General features: G+C 49.2%; 1 protein-coding gene across 1 annotated transcript in view; it reads right to left on the minus strand.

The window, feature by feature from the left end:
• Fhad1 (forkhead associated phosphopeptide binding domain 1) overlaps positions 1-16,423 on the minus strand; it is a 105,396-nt gene that overhangs the window by 57,814 nt on the left and 31,159 nt on the right. The window contains exons 7-12 of the mRNA XM_051173674.1: positions 12,177-12,300; positions 10,644-10,774; positions 9,457-9,546; positions 8,909-9,010; positions 2,430-2,537; positions 160-243 (exon numbers count right to left, since the gene is read on the minus strand). Of these exons, the coding sequence (XP_051029631.1) occupies positions 160-243; positions 2,430-2,537; positions 8,909-9,010; positions 9,457-9,546; positions 10,644-10,774; positions 12,177-12,300 (639 nt within the window). The remainder of the gene's footprint in view (positions 1-159; positions 244-2,429; positions 2,538-8,908; positions 9,011-9,456; positions 9,547-10,643; positions 10,775-12,176; positions 12,301-16,423) is intronic.

A 16,423-nucleotide genomic window follows, 5' to 3' on the forward strand; every position in this document is an offset into this window, starting at 1 on the left:
CAGGAAATCCCCTCCAATCAAAACAAATCTTTACGGTGTAGCAACAGTGTGAAAAATATGTGTCACTAACAAAAACAGAAGCATATGCTCTTAGGCTCTGGCATCCAGATCCCGGGAGACAGAAGTGAAGGAGTCACGTGGCCAGAGAGCCACACTAACCTGCTGGTCGGTGACAGGTTTGTCATGGAACGGCTTGGCTCTTCCGAAAGTGGCTTTGATGACTTGGTTTCTGAAGTTCTCTAGCTGTGGCACAAAGGGGGTGACAGGTCAGTGGGGGTTGTTGAGACAACAGAGTCAAGGCTGAGGGGGTGTCCCCACCTCTGGGTCCAGGCCACACGCCTGAGTAACATCCAGGGTTGTAGATCACTGGGGTGCAGAGCCATAGACAGAACGGAGCAGCCGGCTTCAAGTATTAGTGTCCAGCCTGGCCCAGGCGCACGGTCCCTGCACACATGTCTCAGGCCCTCCAAAGAGCCCCTTGCTGTCAATTATCCAACAGGAAGCCTGGGCCCAGGAATGGAATAAATACTGAGCCTGAGGCTGACAGCCAGTATACATTTGTAACCAGCATTGATGGTGGGAGGGGAGAAAGCAACGTCTGTCCCCAGGGCCTTGGACATCAACTGTCCCAAAGTCCCTATCCATTGTAATTCATTTCTATGTCCCTAGAGTGAGCACAGTGCAGGCACTCAGTGGGTGTTTCCTGGGCACTCGGATGTGGAAACATAGAGGTGAGGCCTCACATGGGCCTGAGTGAGTTCCCAGCTATGGGAGGCAATCGTCCTGCGTTTAAAGTCAGAGCCTAGAGGATCCCAAGCCTAAGGTGCCCCTGACTTCATCAGGAAGTGGAGGCTAAGAAGCCGGGTTGAGAGTTTACTCTCACAGCAACCCATGACCCCCATCTATGGTCCATGGACAGATGCGGGTGTTACAGGGTAACACATCCCCAAGGGGACGTGGCGGGCCACTGGATGAAGCCAGAGTCAAAGAGTTCATAGACCTCTGGACTCCAGTAAGCCAGTCATGGCGACAGTGCCAAAGAGCTTTAAGCCAGGAGCTCCGAGCTTTCCTGGCCAAAGGAGGGGTCAAGCGGGCCAAGAGGTTGATGGTGTGGGGAAGCTCTGCATGCCAGGGTGACTGGAGGGACTGTTCATGGGAATGACTGTCTATGGTGACAGGGAGATGGTGACAGGTACTTGGATGGTGTGCTGGGTGCTGGTGACACTGGGCTGGGCTGAGGAGGTGTCAGATGGGCAGGGCCTTGAGGTAAGGGAACCATGACAAAGTCAGGTGGAAGGCTGATTCCTGTCCTGTCCCCAATCTATGCATGGGGCAGTCTCAGGATCCTTTAGGTGACCCAGCTTGGAGCTGAAGCAAAGGCCTTTGGGCAAGGAGCAAGGCCATGCCCCCAGATCAGGTGTATGGGGTGGGGGGAGGGGAGCTAGCTCAGGGGCACAGACTGGCAAGTCTGTGTGATGGGACAAGGGACTGAGGGGCTACCAGAGAAACCACAGATATGACGGGTCATTCGATGCAGGGCTTCACAGCTGCCCAGCGGTTAGCGCCATTTAATGGCGTATGCCTCTACATGTCCTGTGTGAGGGGACCGAGCCCTGGTTGCAGCACCTGGTTACAGCTTGGATGTTAGTAAACAGAAACCGTTGTGGACTTGGTGCTGGACAACATAGAATTATGGTTCTTAGCCTTTGGGGAGGGGGGTGGCTCCTAGCCCTTCTGAGACCCAGGCACAACAGCACAAATATCTCAGAACACAACCCCTGTCTGGAGCCTGGTGTGGCATCAGGAGTTTCCCACAGAGAATTCTAGATGGCTTCCCTGGGTGGCTTAGGCCCCTGCTCTTGGCTTTTCAATGGCTCTCCTCAAGCCCTTGGTAAAGTCTTTCACCATGGGACCCTGAGCAGTGGAAGGCCCATTGGCCATCTTGGACCAGAGTAATGGAAGATAGCCTTTCTTCCCAGCTAGGCGAAGACTCTCTCACAACCCTGCCTGGGATCTTCTCTGTCTAGTGTGGTCTTTGGACACTCAGGGCTTACTTATTAAAAAAGAAAGCCATTTCCTTAAGGCCACCATGAATCTCCTGGGGGGAGAAAGACCAGGATAAATGTCAGCCATTGAAAATATCCGGAGAAAGTTCTAGAAACACCCCAGAGAGGAAGACTGGATTGGGTGGGGTGGTGGATAGGGGACAAGGGCCCTGGAGTGGGGTTGGCTGCCTGGCCAAGGTCTTGGGTCACAACACACCACTGGAGTGAGCGGCCCAGCAGGAGAACATGGAGGGAATGGCTAGCACTGGGTTCTTACCTTAGGCATCATGCCCCACCACACCCTGACACCAAACTTAGCTGCCTGGGTGTAGACGACCCCCAGGGGCACATGGCCCAACAAGGACTGCTGTGGGACGCTCCTACCTGGCCTACTGCCCTTTCCAAATTGGTTTTAATGAGGCTCTCTCTGTTCCCCATTTCTTGCAGCTGAAGCAATTTCCTTCTGGAATCTTCCTGAAGCTTCTCTTCAACCTGAAACAATGATGAAAGCAAGTGCTGTCTGCCACTAATGTGCTCATGACACTGTCTGGGGAGACTCTTCCGGAATAGCCAATGGCCTTGGGGGGGGGCGGTCCCAGAGGGACACAGGGATAGCTGTAGCCCATGTGGCAGAGGCCAAATGTGAGTACGGTGTGGAAGCAAGCTTACAAGGCCAAGGGCCAGGCTTTACTCCCTAGGTGCAACCATGCTAGTCTTACCCCTGACTTGAATCCGAGTGTGGCCCCCTAATAGGTCATGTGACTTCAGAGTTATTTTGCTGGTCTGTGAATAAGTGTTCCCTGGGGTGTTACCAGGAATGCCTCGAAGGATTACTGTGGGGGTGAAGAGTGTTTGCAGTAGCTGTGGTATGCATGTTAGGGTGTGCTGCAGCTTATAAAGCTGGAAGATAAACCACCCACCATTATTCTGACACCCCAAGTGGACCTGTCCACAGGGGGCTTGGTAAATACTGCTATTGGGAATAATCTCCTGACTGCATCACCAGTGGAGACCTAACGAGGCCAGCCAAGAAAGAATTTGAAAAAAACAAACAAAAAACCTGGAATTTGCAGGAGGCATTTAAAAGGGACAGGGACAGGGACATGGCTACTTATTACCTCCCTGAAAGCCTGAGAGTGCTCAGTGCTGCCCTCTGCTGGCCATTGTGGGATATGGCTGCATCTCTACTTTTTTCAAATTAGTAGAACATGATGGCATATTCATACATGTATACAGTGCATTCTGCGCACACTTATTCCTTGTTACCTACTCCTCTTGCCCTCTCCCACATCATCTCCTTCATCTTCCTGACTTGTCCCTTCCCCTTCCACGGGGACCTCAGCTCTAGTGTGGAATGGAGGTGGGGATGCCCCTCAAAGGAAAGGGTTTTTATGGTGAATCAGTATCACAAGCCCCAGAGTCTGGAGAGGTGTACACCAATAGCACACACCCCAAACCCATCAGAACTACTTTCTTCAGGGCTCTGTGGGGCAGCAAGGAGACTCTCAGACCAAGGCTGCTTGGGAAGCCTGCTCGGAGCTTTGGCCTTCATGGCTCTCCCCGCAGTCTCCTATACTCCCATGCCTGGCCTTGGACCTGCTCTGTACCCCTCATCCCAGTGGTCTCCTCCCTGCTCCCCAGCCCAAAGCCCCAGAGCCAGCCTCAGCCACAGCCCCGCTCCGCCCTGGCCCTCAAGTGCCTTGCCTGTCCTGGTCCCCCCTCCCCATCATTGGCACAGGGAGTGTACTTAGGGGTGCATTTAGTCCCAAGAGGCTTATCGGGTCCCTACCCTGTACACAGCCTCAGCTGGGCACTGGGGACCTTTGGCCTGAGATTCATGCTCTCCTTGCTTTCAATTTAGTTCCTTCTAGTGAATTCTTCAGGGTGACTGCTGGACGTCACCCAGATGTGATCAATGGTGTCTGAAACAACTTCTTCCCATGAGGCCTGGATGACTTGGGCTGCCTGGTGCAATGGCCACTGGCCATGTCTGGCTATATGTGTCATGTGATTAGGGACATTGGATATACCCTTGCTCAGTGGAAGATGTGGGTTTTCAATTGAATTTTAAAATAACATTTTATTTTTAAATATGAATCCAGAGGGATAGACTTTTGAAACGAATTTGACTTCCGTTTTAACAGTCACACGTGGCTAGTGGCTGTGCCATAGTGATGACTCACATAAATGGGGCTTCTTGCTTGGTATTTGCCCCTTACTAAGTGCACGATTTCACACGAGCTGTTCTGCTCTGCTCAGCCCTCAGTCCCTCATCTGTCACATGGATACAACGGCTTCCCAGATCTCAGAACGGGCTGAGGGAAAAGACAGAATGCCTGTTGCAACGCCAGATGCAGCTCTCTCTCCACCGTCATAACTAGTCACAAACCCAGTCAGTGCCTGGGTCAGAGCCTTCCAGTAGCTCCTCTCTGCATCTAGCACACAGCCCAAGTTCCAAACTTAATGAAAAACCAAACCAAAGCAAATAAAGCCATCGGGTCTAAGATGCAAGAAGCCCTTAGGAGTGTGAACAGAGTAAGGAAAATGAACTCACCCCAGGGAAAGTCGTTGTACATTAGCTGTGAGTCACAGGGAAAGGGAATCTCAGAAAATGGCAACCATCACATAGTAATAGCAATTATGTAATAGTTAGACTTACAGTTGGGAAACAATAGGTCTACAGACAGGAAATCACTGTCAAAGGAGAAGTCACTGCACAGTCAAAATATGTTCCTAGAAAGAAGGGCAAAACACGTACACACATACACACACACACATACACACACAGCACACACACACACATACAGCACACACACACAGCACACACACACACAGCACACACACACACAGCACACACACACACACAGCACACACACAGCACACACACACAGCACACACACACAGCACACACACACACAGCACACACACATACATACACAGCACACACACACACATACACGCACACAGCAACACACACAGAGAGAGTACACACATACACACACAGCACACACACACAGCACACACACACACAGCACACACACACATACACACACAGCACACACACACACACACACCTCTGAGAGCCTTTGTCATCAGTACAGCCTAAATCCTTAAGGATATATTTTAGGCAGGAGGAGGAGGACCATGGATGGACACCCAGGGATGTAGGGAAGGCCTAGCTCCTGTGAGTGTGAACACAGAACGTGCAAGGGCACTTGGGAAGTCTTTAGGATGCCAGTGTGTGGAGGAAGGTATAGGTAGTAATGATCACAGTGTGTAAGTCTGTGTGTCACAAGTGATGACAAAGAGTTGATGTTGGTAGCCATTGTGTCATCCAGGAGTGGGGCAAAATCACCCATGGACGCTGGCTTTTGATAATTGAAAAGCACATTTTTAGGTAACTGTGAAAAGGGGTCAAAAGAGTAAAGCTCAGTCAGTATCGGGCTGTGGAAAGACACACGTCTTTTGTGCCGCTGGAAGCAGAAGCAGTCCAGAAAGTGCCAGGAGAATATAGGGGGGAAACAGACCAGTGAGATTATCAGTGAAGAGATAAGCGTGATGCTGCACGCCTTTAATTCTAGCACTTGGGAGACAGAGGCAGGGGCTGTGGCGGTGGCGGTGGCGGTGAGTATCTGTGAGTTCCAGGACAGCTAGGACTACATATGAGACCGTGGTTTGTTTGAAAGAAAAGCGAAAGAAGTATAGCACAAACAGGTGGTACAATTGATACTGAGCAAAAATGTAAGTTTAAGCCCCAATATACCAACAATTACATTATATATCAATGGGTTGAAAGGCAAAGATTGACAAATTGGATTTTTTACGGCAATGGTCTAATCTTAAAACTGACAGAAAAAAAAATGCCAACATGTTAGGGAAGTCCAATGAGAAGGGAGCTCGCATATTTGATGGCACCCTGTCAGTGACAAGGTGGAGAATCCCAACTGGAAATGAAGAAAGCCATCTCTTGATGGCACACACTTCGATACAGTGAAGGGTTAAGATAAATTTATAGGCACCTACTTCCATGACTTCAAAGAATTGGCAGTCCTAAAAGAGGAAATAGACAAGTCTTCAGTCTTGATGGGATTTTTAGAAATGCCATTCTGGATGGCTGATAGAATATATAGACAAGAAAATCAACAAAATCCTTGGCACTTTGGCTGTCATTGATATCTTAGTGTCGTTTCTGTTGCTGTGACAAATATCTTGGCAGGAGACGGGAGAGGTGGCTCAGTGATTAAAAGCACTGACTGCTCTTGCAGAGGACTGGGGTTCAACTTCCAGCCACAGGGAGGCTCACAACCATCTGTAACCCCAGTTCCAGGGGATCCAAGTCCCTCTTCTGGACTCCCTTGGTACTGCACACACATGGTGCACAGGCATAGAGGCAGGTAAAACACCCATACACTTAAAATAATTACTTTAAAAATTAAAATAGTATCCTGAATGAAGCAGCATGGGGCAAGGGAGATTTATTTGTCTTATATTTCCTAGTTATAGTTCATCTTGGAGGGAGGTCAAGGCAAGAACTCAAGCACATCATACCATATCCACAGTCCAAAAAAAAAAAAAAAAAAAAAAAAGAGAGAGAGAGAGAGAGAGAGAGAGAGAGAAATGAATGCATACAAGTTGCCCACTTATACTTGGTACACAGCTATGTTTCTCTAAAAAAAAAAAGTTTTCTCTTTTAAAATTTGTGTGTTGGGGAGGTATGTGCACATGAGTGCAGGCGCCTCGGAGGACAGAGGTGTCCTATTCCTGGAGCTGGAGTCACAGGTGGCTGTGAGCCACCTGATATAGGTGATAGAAATTAAATCCAGGTCCACTGAAAGAGCAACGGGCACTCTTTACCTCTGAGCCATCTCTCTAGCACCAAACTTCCCTCTTTCTATACAGTTCAGGGACCAGCCTAGGGGATGGTGTCACCCATAGTGGGCTGGATCTTCCCATCCCAATTAACAATCAAGATAACCCCCACAGACTAGACAGACCTAGAGAATTCCTCAATCAGGTGATCCTAGGAGCTGGCAAATAACAGTTAAAAACCAATCATCACAGTGGTCAAACGACCTAAAAGACACACGTAGAACACTGTGTTCTATGTAGAATGTATGTTCTTTTTGTAGGCACATAACGAAGCAAGGATAGACCACATGCAGACTACCAAGAAAACCTCTGTCAATACCAGGGGGCTAAAATCACCTAGAGCAAGACCTCTGTATACAATGCAGCCAGTCTAGACACCAATAACCAAAGGCAGTCAAGAAATCCTCATATATCCAGATATCAGAAAATAACCCAATTGTCCCATATGCGGAAGAAGAAATAACAGTGGGCATTGGAAAAGACTGGGTTCGGAGTACCAACAAGAACATCCTAGAACATGTGTGGCACAGTGAAAGTCCCACTTAGAGGGAAATGTATGGCCCAGGAAGCAGCTTGGTTCTGTTTCCATGACTACAATGATTTTGATGAAGAGAGAAGTCAAAGTTAATCCATTTTCACTGGAAAGATATTTTGCATAGTGAAGTCCATTGAGCATGTTTCCACCAAATGTTTCCATTTTCACTGTCTTGGAAACATTATTTTCTGGATGCATTCCTTTCTGGCCAAATTTCATAGATAGTGTTTCTGGTCACTGTCACTTTAAAAATGCTAATTTATGTGTGTGTATGCATATGGGTGCAGGTGCCTGAAGGGCCTGGTGGCCTGGGTTCAGGTCTCAGCAGCCATGTCAGGCAGCTCAACACCACATGTAACTCCAGCCCAGGGGACCTGATGCCACGTCTGGCTTCCAAGGGCACCTGGACTCACATGCACATACGGGGTGTGTGGAGGCAAAGGTTTCTTTTCTTTCCTTCCAATTGCATTTTCTTTTTACTGCTTGAATTTCATGCACAGATGTTTTGATAATATCCATGCCCCTATCCCTTCTCTCCAGTTCCTTCCCTATTCCCCCCCACTTTTTTCTTGGTGTGTGTGTGTGTGTGTGTGTGTGTGTGTGTGTGTGTGTGTGTGTGTGTTTCTGTGCATGCTGAATGCCTGCAGAATTCCTGAGAGGGTGTCTGATCCCTTGGAACTGGAGTAACAGATGGCTGTGAGCACCATGTGGGTGCTGGGAACAGGGTCCTCTGCAAGCGCAGCCAGTGCTCTCAATTGCCAGCCATCTTTCCAGACTCTGTTCTTTCCCCTCCCAGCTTTATATGTTCTTTTGAAAACTCCACTGAGGACATTTAGCATTTGCAGGGCTGTGGGGACACCTGCTGGGGCACGGATGGCATCCCAGGGCCTGCATCCTTGAAGACAACTGATTATTTTTTTCCTAGCAGCCTTCAATTTCCTCCTCAGCTAGGGGTGAGGCCTCATGAGGCCCTCCACAGGTGGAATTTTGGCTGATTCTGAGTGTCTTTACTGCTCTCCACTTTTTTTGGGGGGGGGGGAGGTGAGACAGTTTCTCGATGAACCTGGAGCTCATCAGTTCTTCTAGATTGGCTATGGGGATCTAAACTCAGCTCTCAGTGCAGCCACTATCTCCACTGAGCAATCTCCCCAGCCCTGAATTTTATTTTTACTTTATTGGCTTTTAGTTTATTTAAAACCCAGATAGTCCTATGTGGTTGTCACCCACTAAAACGGGTGCCACATTTCCCAGAACAGGAAAATGAGACCTGCTAGGATTTGCAGGAGGGGGCGAATCTCACTGAGACAAACCGGGAACCATTTTATTCTGAGCATCCTGCTCAGGGTTACTTTCTCCCATTGTGAGCAGCGGCAGATGCGGTCATCGGCCACACGGGGGCGCTGTGCGGCTAAGCGGGGATGCTGCACCCTGAGCGCTGTGGCTTCCCTGAACCACGCACCTTACTCTTTTCTCGTAGCGTCTTGGAGAGGGTGTTCTGATTGGAACAGTTCTTTAGTTCCTCTCTGAGCCTTTTCACTTCTTTCTCCATGTCTTGCATTTGCTGAAGATAAAATTCAACCACAGAGAAGTTAAGTTTCCCTGAGCGTGGCAAGAGTTACCTCCTAAATGGAAGGCTTTCCTTCCTCAGGACCCGCTCATTCCTGGGGCTCATTAAGGTGTCACAACACTACCTATGGCTGATGGCTGCCATCACATTAAAGACAGCAGAACTTAGGTTTAGATGAACATAGGTCCAGGGCGGGGAACTTGAATGATTTTTTTTTATAACAGCAGCAGGTGTGGCCTCCTGTCCCCATCCGTGCCCCTGCTCAGCCCCAGAGGAAACAGAGCCAACTGGTTAGAGAAAGCTGGAGAGAGCTCCATGGCTTCCTCCAGACAGCACAGAGCCGGAGCAGCGTTATGCTTGGGGGAGGGCTGCGGGTCCCACATGAACGTCAAGCTCAGACTCTGCGAGGTGCACTTCCTCATGCGGACATTTCAACTCACACTTCTGCAGAGTTTCAACTCCTTCTCCTGAGCCTCCCTGCTCTCCTTCTGGGCCTCTTCCTTCCTCAGCTCTTCTTTCAGCACTGAGCACTGAGGAGAGAGAGGACAGGAAAGAAAGATGCCGAGGCTGGTGGTGTGGAGGTGTCTGGGGGAGGGTGTTCCCAGGGCCCCAGCAGGCCCCGAGAGCACTTTGTGCTGTTCCCCTCCAATTGCACACCCACGTTTAGCGGGGGAGACAGCTGGTGTCTGACAGGCACATAGATGCATCGGGGGCTCTGGGTTCCTGCCTCTCTCAAGGTCTGAGATCTAAATTCCTTCTCAGAAGCCGGCAGTCCCAGCCATGAGGAAAACCCATGTTTGAAGAGCTGGGTAAAGGGGACATGTGTGGGATGTCACCGGGAATCTGGCTGGCTCTAAGGGCTGGCTCTTGTTACTTCTTAGGTTGTGACCACCTTGCAGGGGAGGGAAGTGCATCACTCCCGTTGGAAGGGGACTGGGCGGCAGGCGGCAAGAGCAAAGAGGCACCCTTTGTGGTTCTAAATAAGAATCTGTTCAGTTTTAACTGTCAACTCAACCTAGAGCCACCTGGGGGTAGTGTGAGGGATTATCTACAGCAGGTTGGCCTACGTGCATGTCTATGGGGCCTTAAACTATCTTTCTGATGCAGCCTTCCAAGTGCTAGATTACAGACATGTATACTGTATGAGCATCATGGACATGGCTATGAGTTAGAATCGTGTTAATTCTGAGCCTCGTGTTCACTCTTCTTTGAAAAGCTGCAGGGAGAGGGCTGGAGAGATGGCTCAGTGGTTAAGAGCACTGGCTGTTCCTCCAGAGGACCCAGGGTCAATTTCTAGCACCCACATGGCAGCTCATAAACACTCCAGAGGATCTTGTGCCCTCTTCTGGCTCCCACAGGCATTGCACTCGTGTGCACACACACAATTAAAAAGAAAATAAATCTTAGGAAAGAAAAGCTGTAGGGAACTTGGCTCTCTATGTCAGTCTTTTGAGGAGGACACTTAAGGATTTAGTCTCTGGCAACTCCTCCTATGTCCCTGGACCCCATGGTGTGGGAAGAGGCTGTGATGTCCAAAGTCAAGGCCCCGGGAAGTGATGGGGGGCATGTCACATGACTAGTGTAGGTCCCTCTCACTGAGCACGGGGAGATGGTGACACAGACTCACCCTGGAGCCCAGGGCCTCCAGCTGGTACTCTTTTTCTTTGTTTTGGCTCTTAAGCTGGCTCACCTCCTCCTTCAGCTGCTGAACCTGCTCGTCCCGGGCCGACACATCTTTCTGCAAAGACGTCACCATCCCTGTTTTAAGCAAAGCAAGGACAAAGATCAAAGACACAGGTGAGAACCGCTGTCATGGCTACCATGGTCACTCACCAAGGAGCTGGGATGGGGCTGAGACTCTGCCGTGTGGCCGTTTCGTCCACACAGACTCTCTTCCCAGGGGAGGAGAGATGCTCCTCCCGCCAGTTGTCAGGCTCAGCCTCGTACCTGGCTTCCCTCACTCTCTGATTGTGTTTTGAGATAGCCCGGAGCTCATCAATTATATGAATCCCAGGGATCCTCCTGTTCACCTCCCCAGTGCTGGGATGACCAGTGCACACCAACCGAGCCTGACTTTTTACACAAGTTCTTGGGATTGAACTTGGGTCCTTTTGTTTGCCTGGCAAATACCTTACTGACTCAGCTGTTTCCCTGGACCTTTGTTCCAGAATTCTTGACACCCTTTCCTCTGTTTTCCCCTAATGCCTTTACTCTCCTCTAGTCTCTAGACAGAGTATTCTCTGCTTCAAATACCCCCAATGGCTTCTCAACACACTTAGAAGACAATCCCCCCTGGGATCTGGCTCTGCCTTCTCCTCTGACTCTGTCTCCCTCACAGTTTCTTTCCCTGAGACACACTCACCTGTTGCTCCTCCAACAGAGCTGGCTGGTTCCTACCCCAGGACCTTTACACACATGCTTGCTTCTAGCAGTGCCCTGGTCCTGCAGGGTTCCTCCTGTAGACACACGTGGATCCCTCTCCTTACTTCCGAAGCCCTGAACTACCACGTTGCCTCGTTTTGTTTTCTTTACAGCATCATTCTGTCCCTCAGACACGCTTGCTTACCCATTTACCTGCCATTACATCACCCTCAGCCATATCCAGGCCTGGAATATAGGAATTGATTATGACTTGCACAGGGCTCTCCTCCCAGAGACCAGATCTAGACCAGACCATTGTCAGTAAGTGTAATATAGGGATGGATGGATGGATGGATGGATGGCTGGATGGATGGATCCAAGCTAACAGACCTCTGTGGCTGGCAAGGTGGCCCATGTGTTGACTGTCCCCTTCCCACATTCTTTAGCACAGAACTACCTCAGTTGATCAGTTAGCAAAATGCTTTCACTAGGGTCAAGAGCCCATTCAAGGAAATGGTTCTCAGGACTCCAGGCCACTCAGCATCTTTATTCCCTGAAGTGATGGGTCCTAGCCAAGAGAGGACATTCACTCAGATGTTGAGTGACTTTGGTCACAGCATGGATGACTCTAAGGTGGTCCCTGTGTTAAAGCTGGCTGGCAGGCACACTTCTGGGGAAGACCCAAGTCACTGACAGTATGGCTCCAGGGAGCATTGTGTGGTGGTTGATTGGTGATGTCTGCCAGAGCCTCAAGCATGGTGGGGTAGCATTCCCTCAGCCTGACTCCAGAAGAGCTCACCTGATGAGATGGCATGATCTCTCTTTAAGTTCTCGCCTTCATTCTTCAGCGATGCGATTTCCGAGTTGCGGTCGGCCAGGGTCTGAGAGAGCACCTGGCTATAGCCTTTTTGAAGGGCGCTGATCTGTGGGAGGAGGCAGCACATAATCAGAGGGCACTGGACCAGATCAGAGACACATGGCTATTTCCCAAACCTGTGCAGAGATTCTTGTTTCAGTACCGACAAGGGTTCCGCTGCCTCACTGCCCTGGGACCTGTCCTCTTAATGCGCTCTCTGTGTCAGTGGAACTCTCAGCCATAAGTGGAAGCCTTGGGGTTTCCCACCAGCCACAGCTAGCTGATGTCAAGCAGAGTTCAAGAGGGCACAGGTTGTAAACTTAATTTCCTCAGATGACAATGGACATATCTCACAGATCCCTCTAGAAGACATGTTCAACCTATAGCCCACAGACTGTGTGTGCCCCAGATTAGCTATGGATGGATGCGATCCAACACACAACCAGAAACTTAAAACACTATGTTTTGTTGTTTGTTTGTTTGTTGTTTTGTTGTTTTCTGAGACAGGGTTTCTCTGTATTGCTTTGGAGCCTGTCCTGGATCTATAGACCTCGCTCTATAGACCAGGTTGGCCTCGAACTCACAAAGATCCACCTGCCCCTGCGTCCTGAGTGCTGGGATTAAAGGCATGTGCCACCAATGCCTGGCAAACGCTATGAGTTTTAAAGACAATTTTATTGGGGTGGGGGGAGGTTGGTCATGAGCATACCACAGTGCATGTGTGGAGGTCAAAGGGCAACCTTCAGGAGTTGGCGCTCTCCTTTTCCCTGTGGGTCCCAGGGATTGAACTCAAGTAGTTAAGGGGGTTGGGGACAAGCACCTTCACTGGCCCATGACATTATTATTATGTTGGGATTTTTAAAAACAGTGTAGTTCTTACACACGAACTTCCTCAATGACACTGTTGAGCTGCAATGTCAAAAGGCTGGACACACTTGCCAGTGCTCCAGACACAGTCACAGACCTGGCTTCTTCTGCGGAGCCTCATAGCACCTGAAGGGTGTGCCCTGGAACTGGAGCTACAGGCTATTGTGTCACCATGTGGGTCTGGGAACGGAACCTTGGTGCTCTACCACATCAGCCAGTGTTAGTTACTATTCTCTGAGCCTCCTCTCCAGCTCCTCTCCACGTCTCGTGTTTTTGCATGCACTATCTGTGCATGAGAGGGGAAGGTTCCTTTATGTGGGAAATGACCCTATAATTGAATCTCAGTGAATGTTAAGCACAGTTTATTTAAATCCCCAAGAGGCATGATTGGTTAGATTAGGCCAATCATAGGAGCCTTAAGTTTCTCATTAGGCTGCTAGAACTGTTGTTCAGATTCACTTCTTAGTAGTAAATAATGCCACGGAAGGTGTTTTGGTATTGTTTCTTCACACTTTTTACACATTTAACTTCCCAGTGAGTTTTGGTTTTGTTTGGATCTTACGCCTTTCACCTTTCATTAACTGTAATTATGTAAATTTAAACCACCATCACTTTAACTAGTTCTTATTGTATTAACTCAAATCTTCTAATTAAAAATTGAAATGACGGGAAAAAATGATGGTAAATGCCAGTGTGTGTGTGTGTGTGTGTGTGTGTGTTTGTGTGTGGGGGGGCAGGCTGTTCCCCTCCTCATCCCTGTAGCTACACACCCGGATCTGTGCTTTGGAAACCAGGGATGAAGAAAGTTCATCTCGTCCTGCTTACCATAAAAGATACCTGTATTTAAAATTACAAGTTTCTAGGGGCTTCAGAGAAGGCTTAGTCGGTAAGAGAGCTTGCTGCTCATGCACAAGGATCCCAGTTCAGATCCCAGCACTCACATAACAAACAACAGTGCCAGCACACAAGCTTGTAAATCCATCCGGGGAGGGTGGGGCAGAGAAAGAGACACCCTGGGGCTCGCTGGCTGCCAGCCTCGCTCCAGGCTGAGAGATCCTCTCTCAGGGAAAGATGACCCAGACAGGTGTGTGCACCCATTTACACTGGCAGGCATATACTACACACATTCAAAACTAATTCTTAGCCTAAATTTCTCTTGTGCAGGACAACAAAGGCATTCTCTAAAGATGAGCTTGGGGCAGGGATGGGAAGGGATGCCCCTAAGGGTTCAAGGCCATCATATGGAAAACATTTCAATGAAGCACCAGAGCCCCGGGGGTCTCAAACTGCAAACAGCTTTCAGACATCTTCATAGCCTTCATTACCCAAATAAATATCCAGATTGTCTGTCATTGGCACAAACCCCAGGATGTTTATTGCCGGATTAGGCTGTGTAATAAAACGGGTATTGGATCATAAGAAAGCTAACAGCGCTGGGAAGAATGATTGCTTCGAGGTACTAACTAGCCTGACAGCACAGGCACGGGAAGGTGAGGTAATGACCAGCTTGATAGTTAGCGCAGGCGCAGGGCGGCGAGCTCGTTCTAGTGTTCTAGTGGCAGGGAGATGGATGAGGGCAAATCATTAGATACAAGCTTTCAGGGGACCCTGGATAACACACAGAATAATCAGAGCCATTAATTAACTGCCGAGCAGCTCTGACTTCTGCCAGAAGGTTCTGCTGGCAATAAAGTAGTTGCGAAGCTAAAACAAGAGCCTGTGGAACTGGAGTCAGGTTTAGATCCATCGCATCTTTGGGTTCAGAGAGGCTGCGGCAAAATATCCCACAAACACTGCTTCAGGAAGGGAAGGTTCATTTTGAGGGTACAGACCATCCTGGCGACAGGAGCTTGAGGAGGCTGGTCCCATCACATCTGCAGTCAGGAAGCAGAGACAGGGATGCTGGTGCCCAGATCACTGTCTCCTTTCTATTCTGTCGAGGACTCCAGCCCGTGGGATGGGGCTACCCTCCATAAGGGTGGGTCTTCCCATGTAGACAGTCCCTCACAGGCATGCCCAGGGGCTGGGCAAGTCAACAATCATTATCTAACATCACAGGTCTCACTATAAAATTTTCTCTTTGGGGTCTGTGGAATGACTCAGTGATGTGAAGGCATTTGCCACCGAGACTGGTGGTCTGAGTTTTACCCCTGGGATCAAATGGTGGGAAGGAACTGACTCCTGCAAGCTGTCCTTTGACCTCCATGGTGTGTGTATGTGTGTGTGTGTGTGTGTGTGTGTGTGTGTGTGTGAGAGAGAGAGAGAGAGAGAGAGAGAGAGCATGTACACACATAAAAACTAAATTAAACATCCCTTTCAGTTAAAACTGATGATAGAAGTGTGATAAGTGAATATGATTGTTTCTAGATCATTCCCAAGGGGAAAACCCCAATATTTTCAGGTGTCACTGGTCACTTGAAACAGCACTCAAATTGTGACCTGCTGCCACAGACTCAAAGCTACCTGAGCACCTGTCCTAGTTTGAGTTGTTGCTGTGGTAAACGCTATGACCAAAAGCTACTTGGAGAGGCGAGGGTTTGCTTCATTTTACCGTTTATAGTCCATCATGAAGTCAGGCAGGGATCCAGGCTGGAACCTGGAGCCATGAGTTGATGCAGAGGCCATGAAAGAGAGATCTTTCCTGGTTTGCTCTTCATAGCTCACTCAGCCTGCCTGCTTTATCTTCTCTTCTCTCCTCTCCTACCCTCCTCTCTCTCTCTCTTCTCTCTCTCTCTCTCCCTCTCTCTCTCTCCTCTCTTCTTTCTCTCTCTCTCTCTCTCTTTCTTTTTGGGACAGGGTTTATCTATATAGCCTTGCCTGTCCTAGAACTCACTCTATAGAGCAGGCTGACCTCAAACTCACAGAGATCCCCTGCCTCTGCCTCCTGAGTGCTGGGATTAAAGGTGTGCGCCACTACGCCTGGCTCGGCCTGCTTTGTTACGGGACCCAGGCCCTCCAGTCTAGGGATGGCACTGGCACAGTGAACTGGGCCCTCTCCTCCTATCAACCATTAACAGTTTATGTACATAACCAATGAGGCCATTCGTCATTATCTCTTTTAATGTATCACATGTATGCAGGTGTGTATGCAGGCATGTTCATTGGGCATGCATGTGCATGTGGAAGCCAGAGGTCACCCTCAGGCCTTATTTTGGGAGCCATTGTTCACATTTTTTGAGATGGGGCTTCTTGTTAGGACCTGGGGCTTGCCTTTTCGGATAGACTGGCCGATTGGAGAGGCTCAAGGCCTGTCTCTGCCTCCCTAGTGTTGGCATTACAAGCGTGTACCACCATGCCTTGCTTATTTTACATATTTTAATAAG

The sequence above is a fragment of the Phodopus roborovskii genome, unplaced genomic scaffold (assembly GCF_943737965.1).
Source record: "Phodopus roborovskii unplaced genomic scaffold, PHOROB, whole genome shotgun sequence".
Taxonomy (NCBI): Eukaryota; Metazoa; Chordata; class Mammalia; order Rodentia; family Cricetidae; genus Phodopus; species Phodopus roborovskii.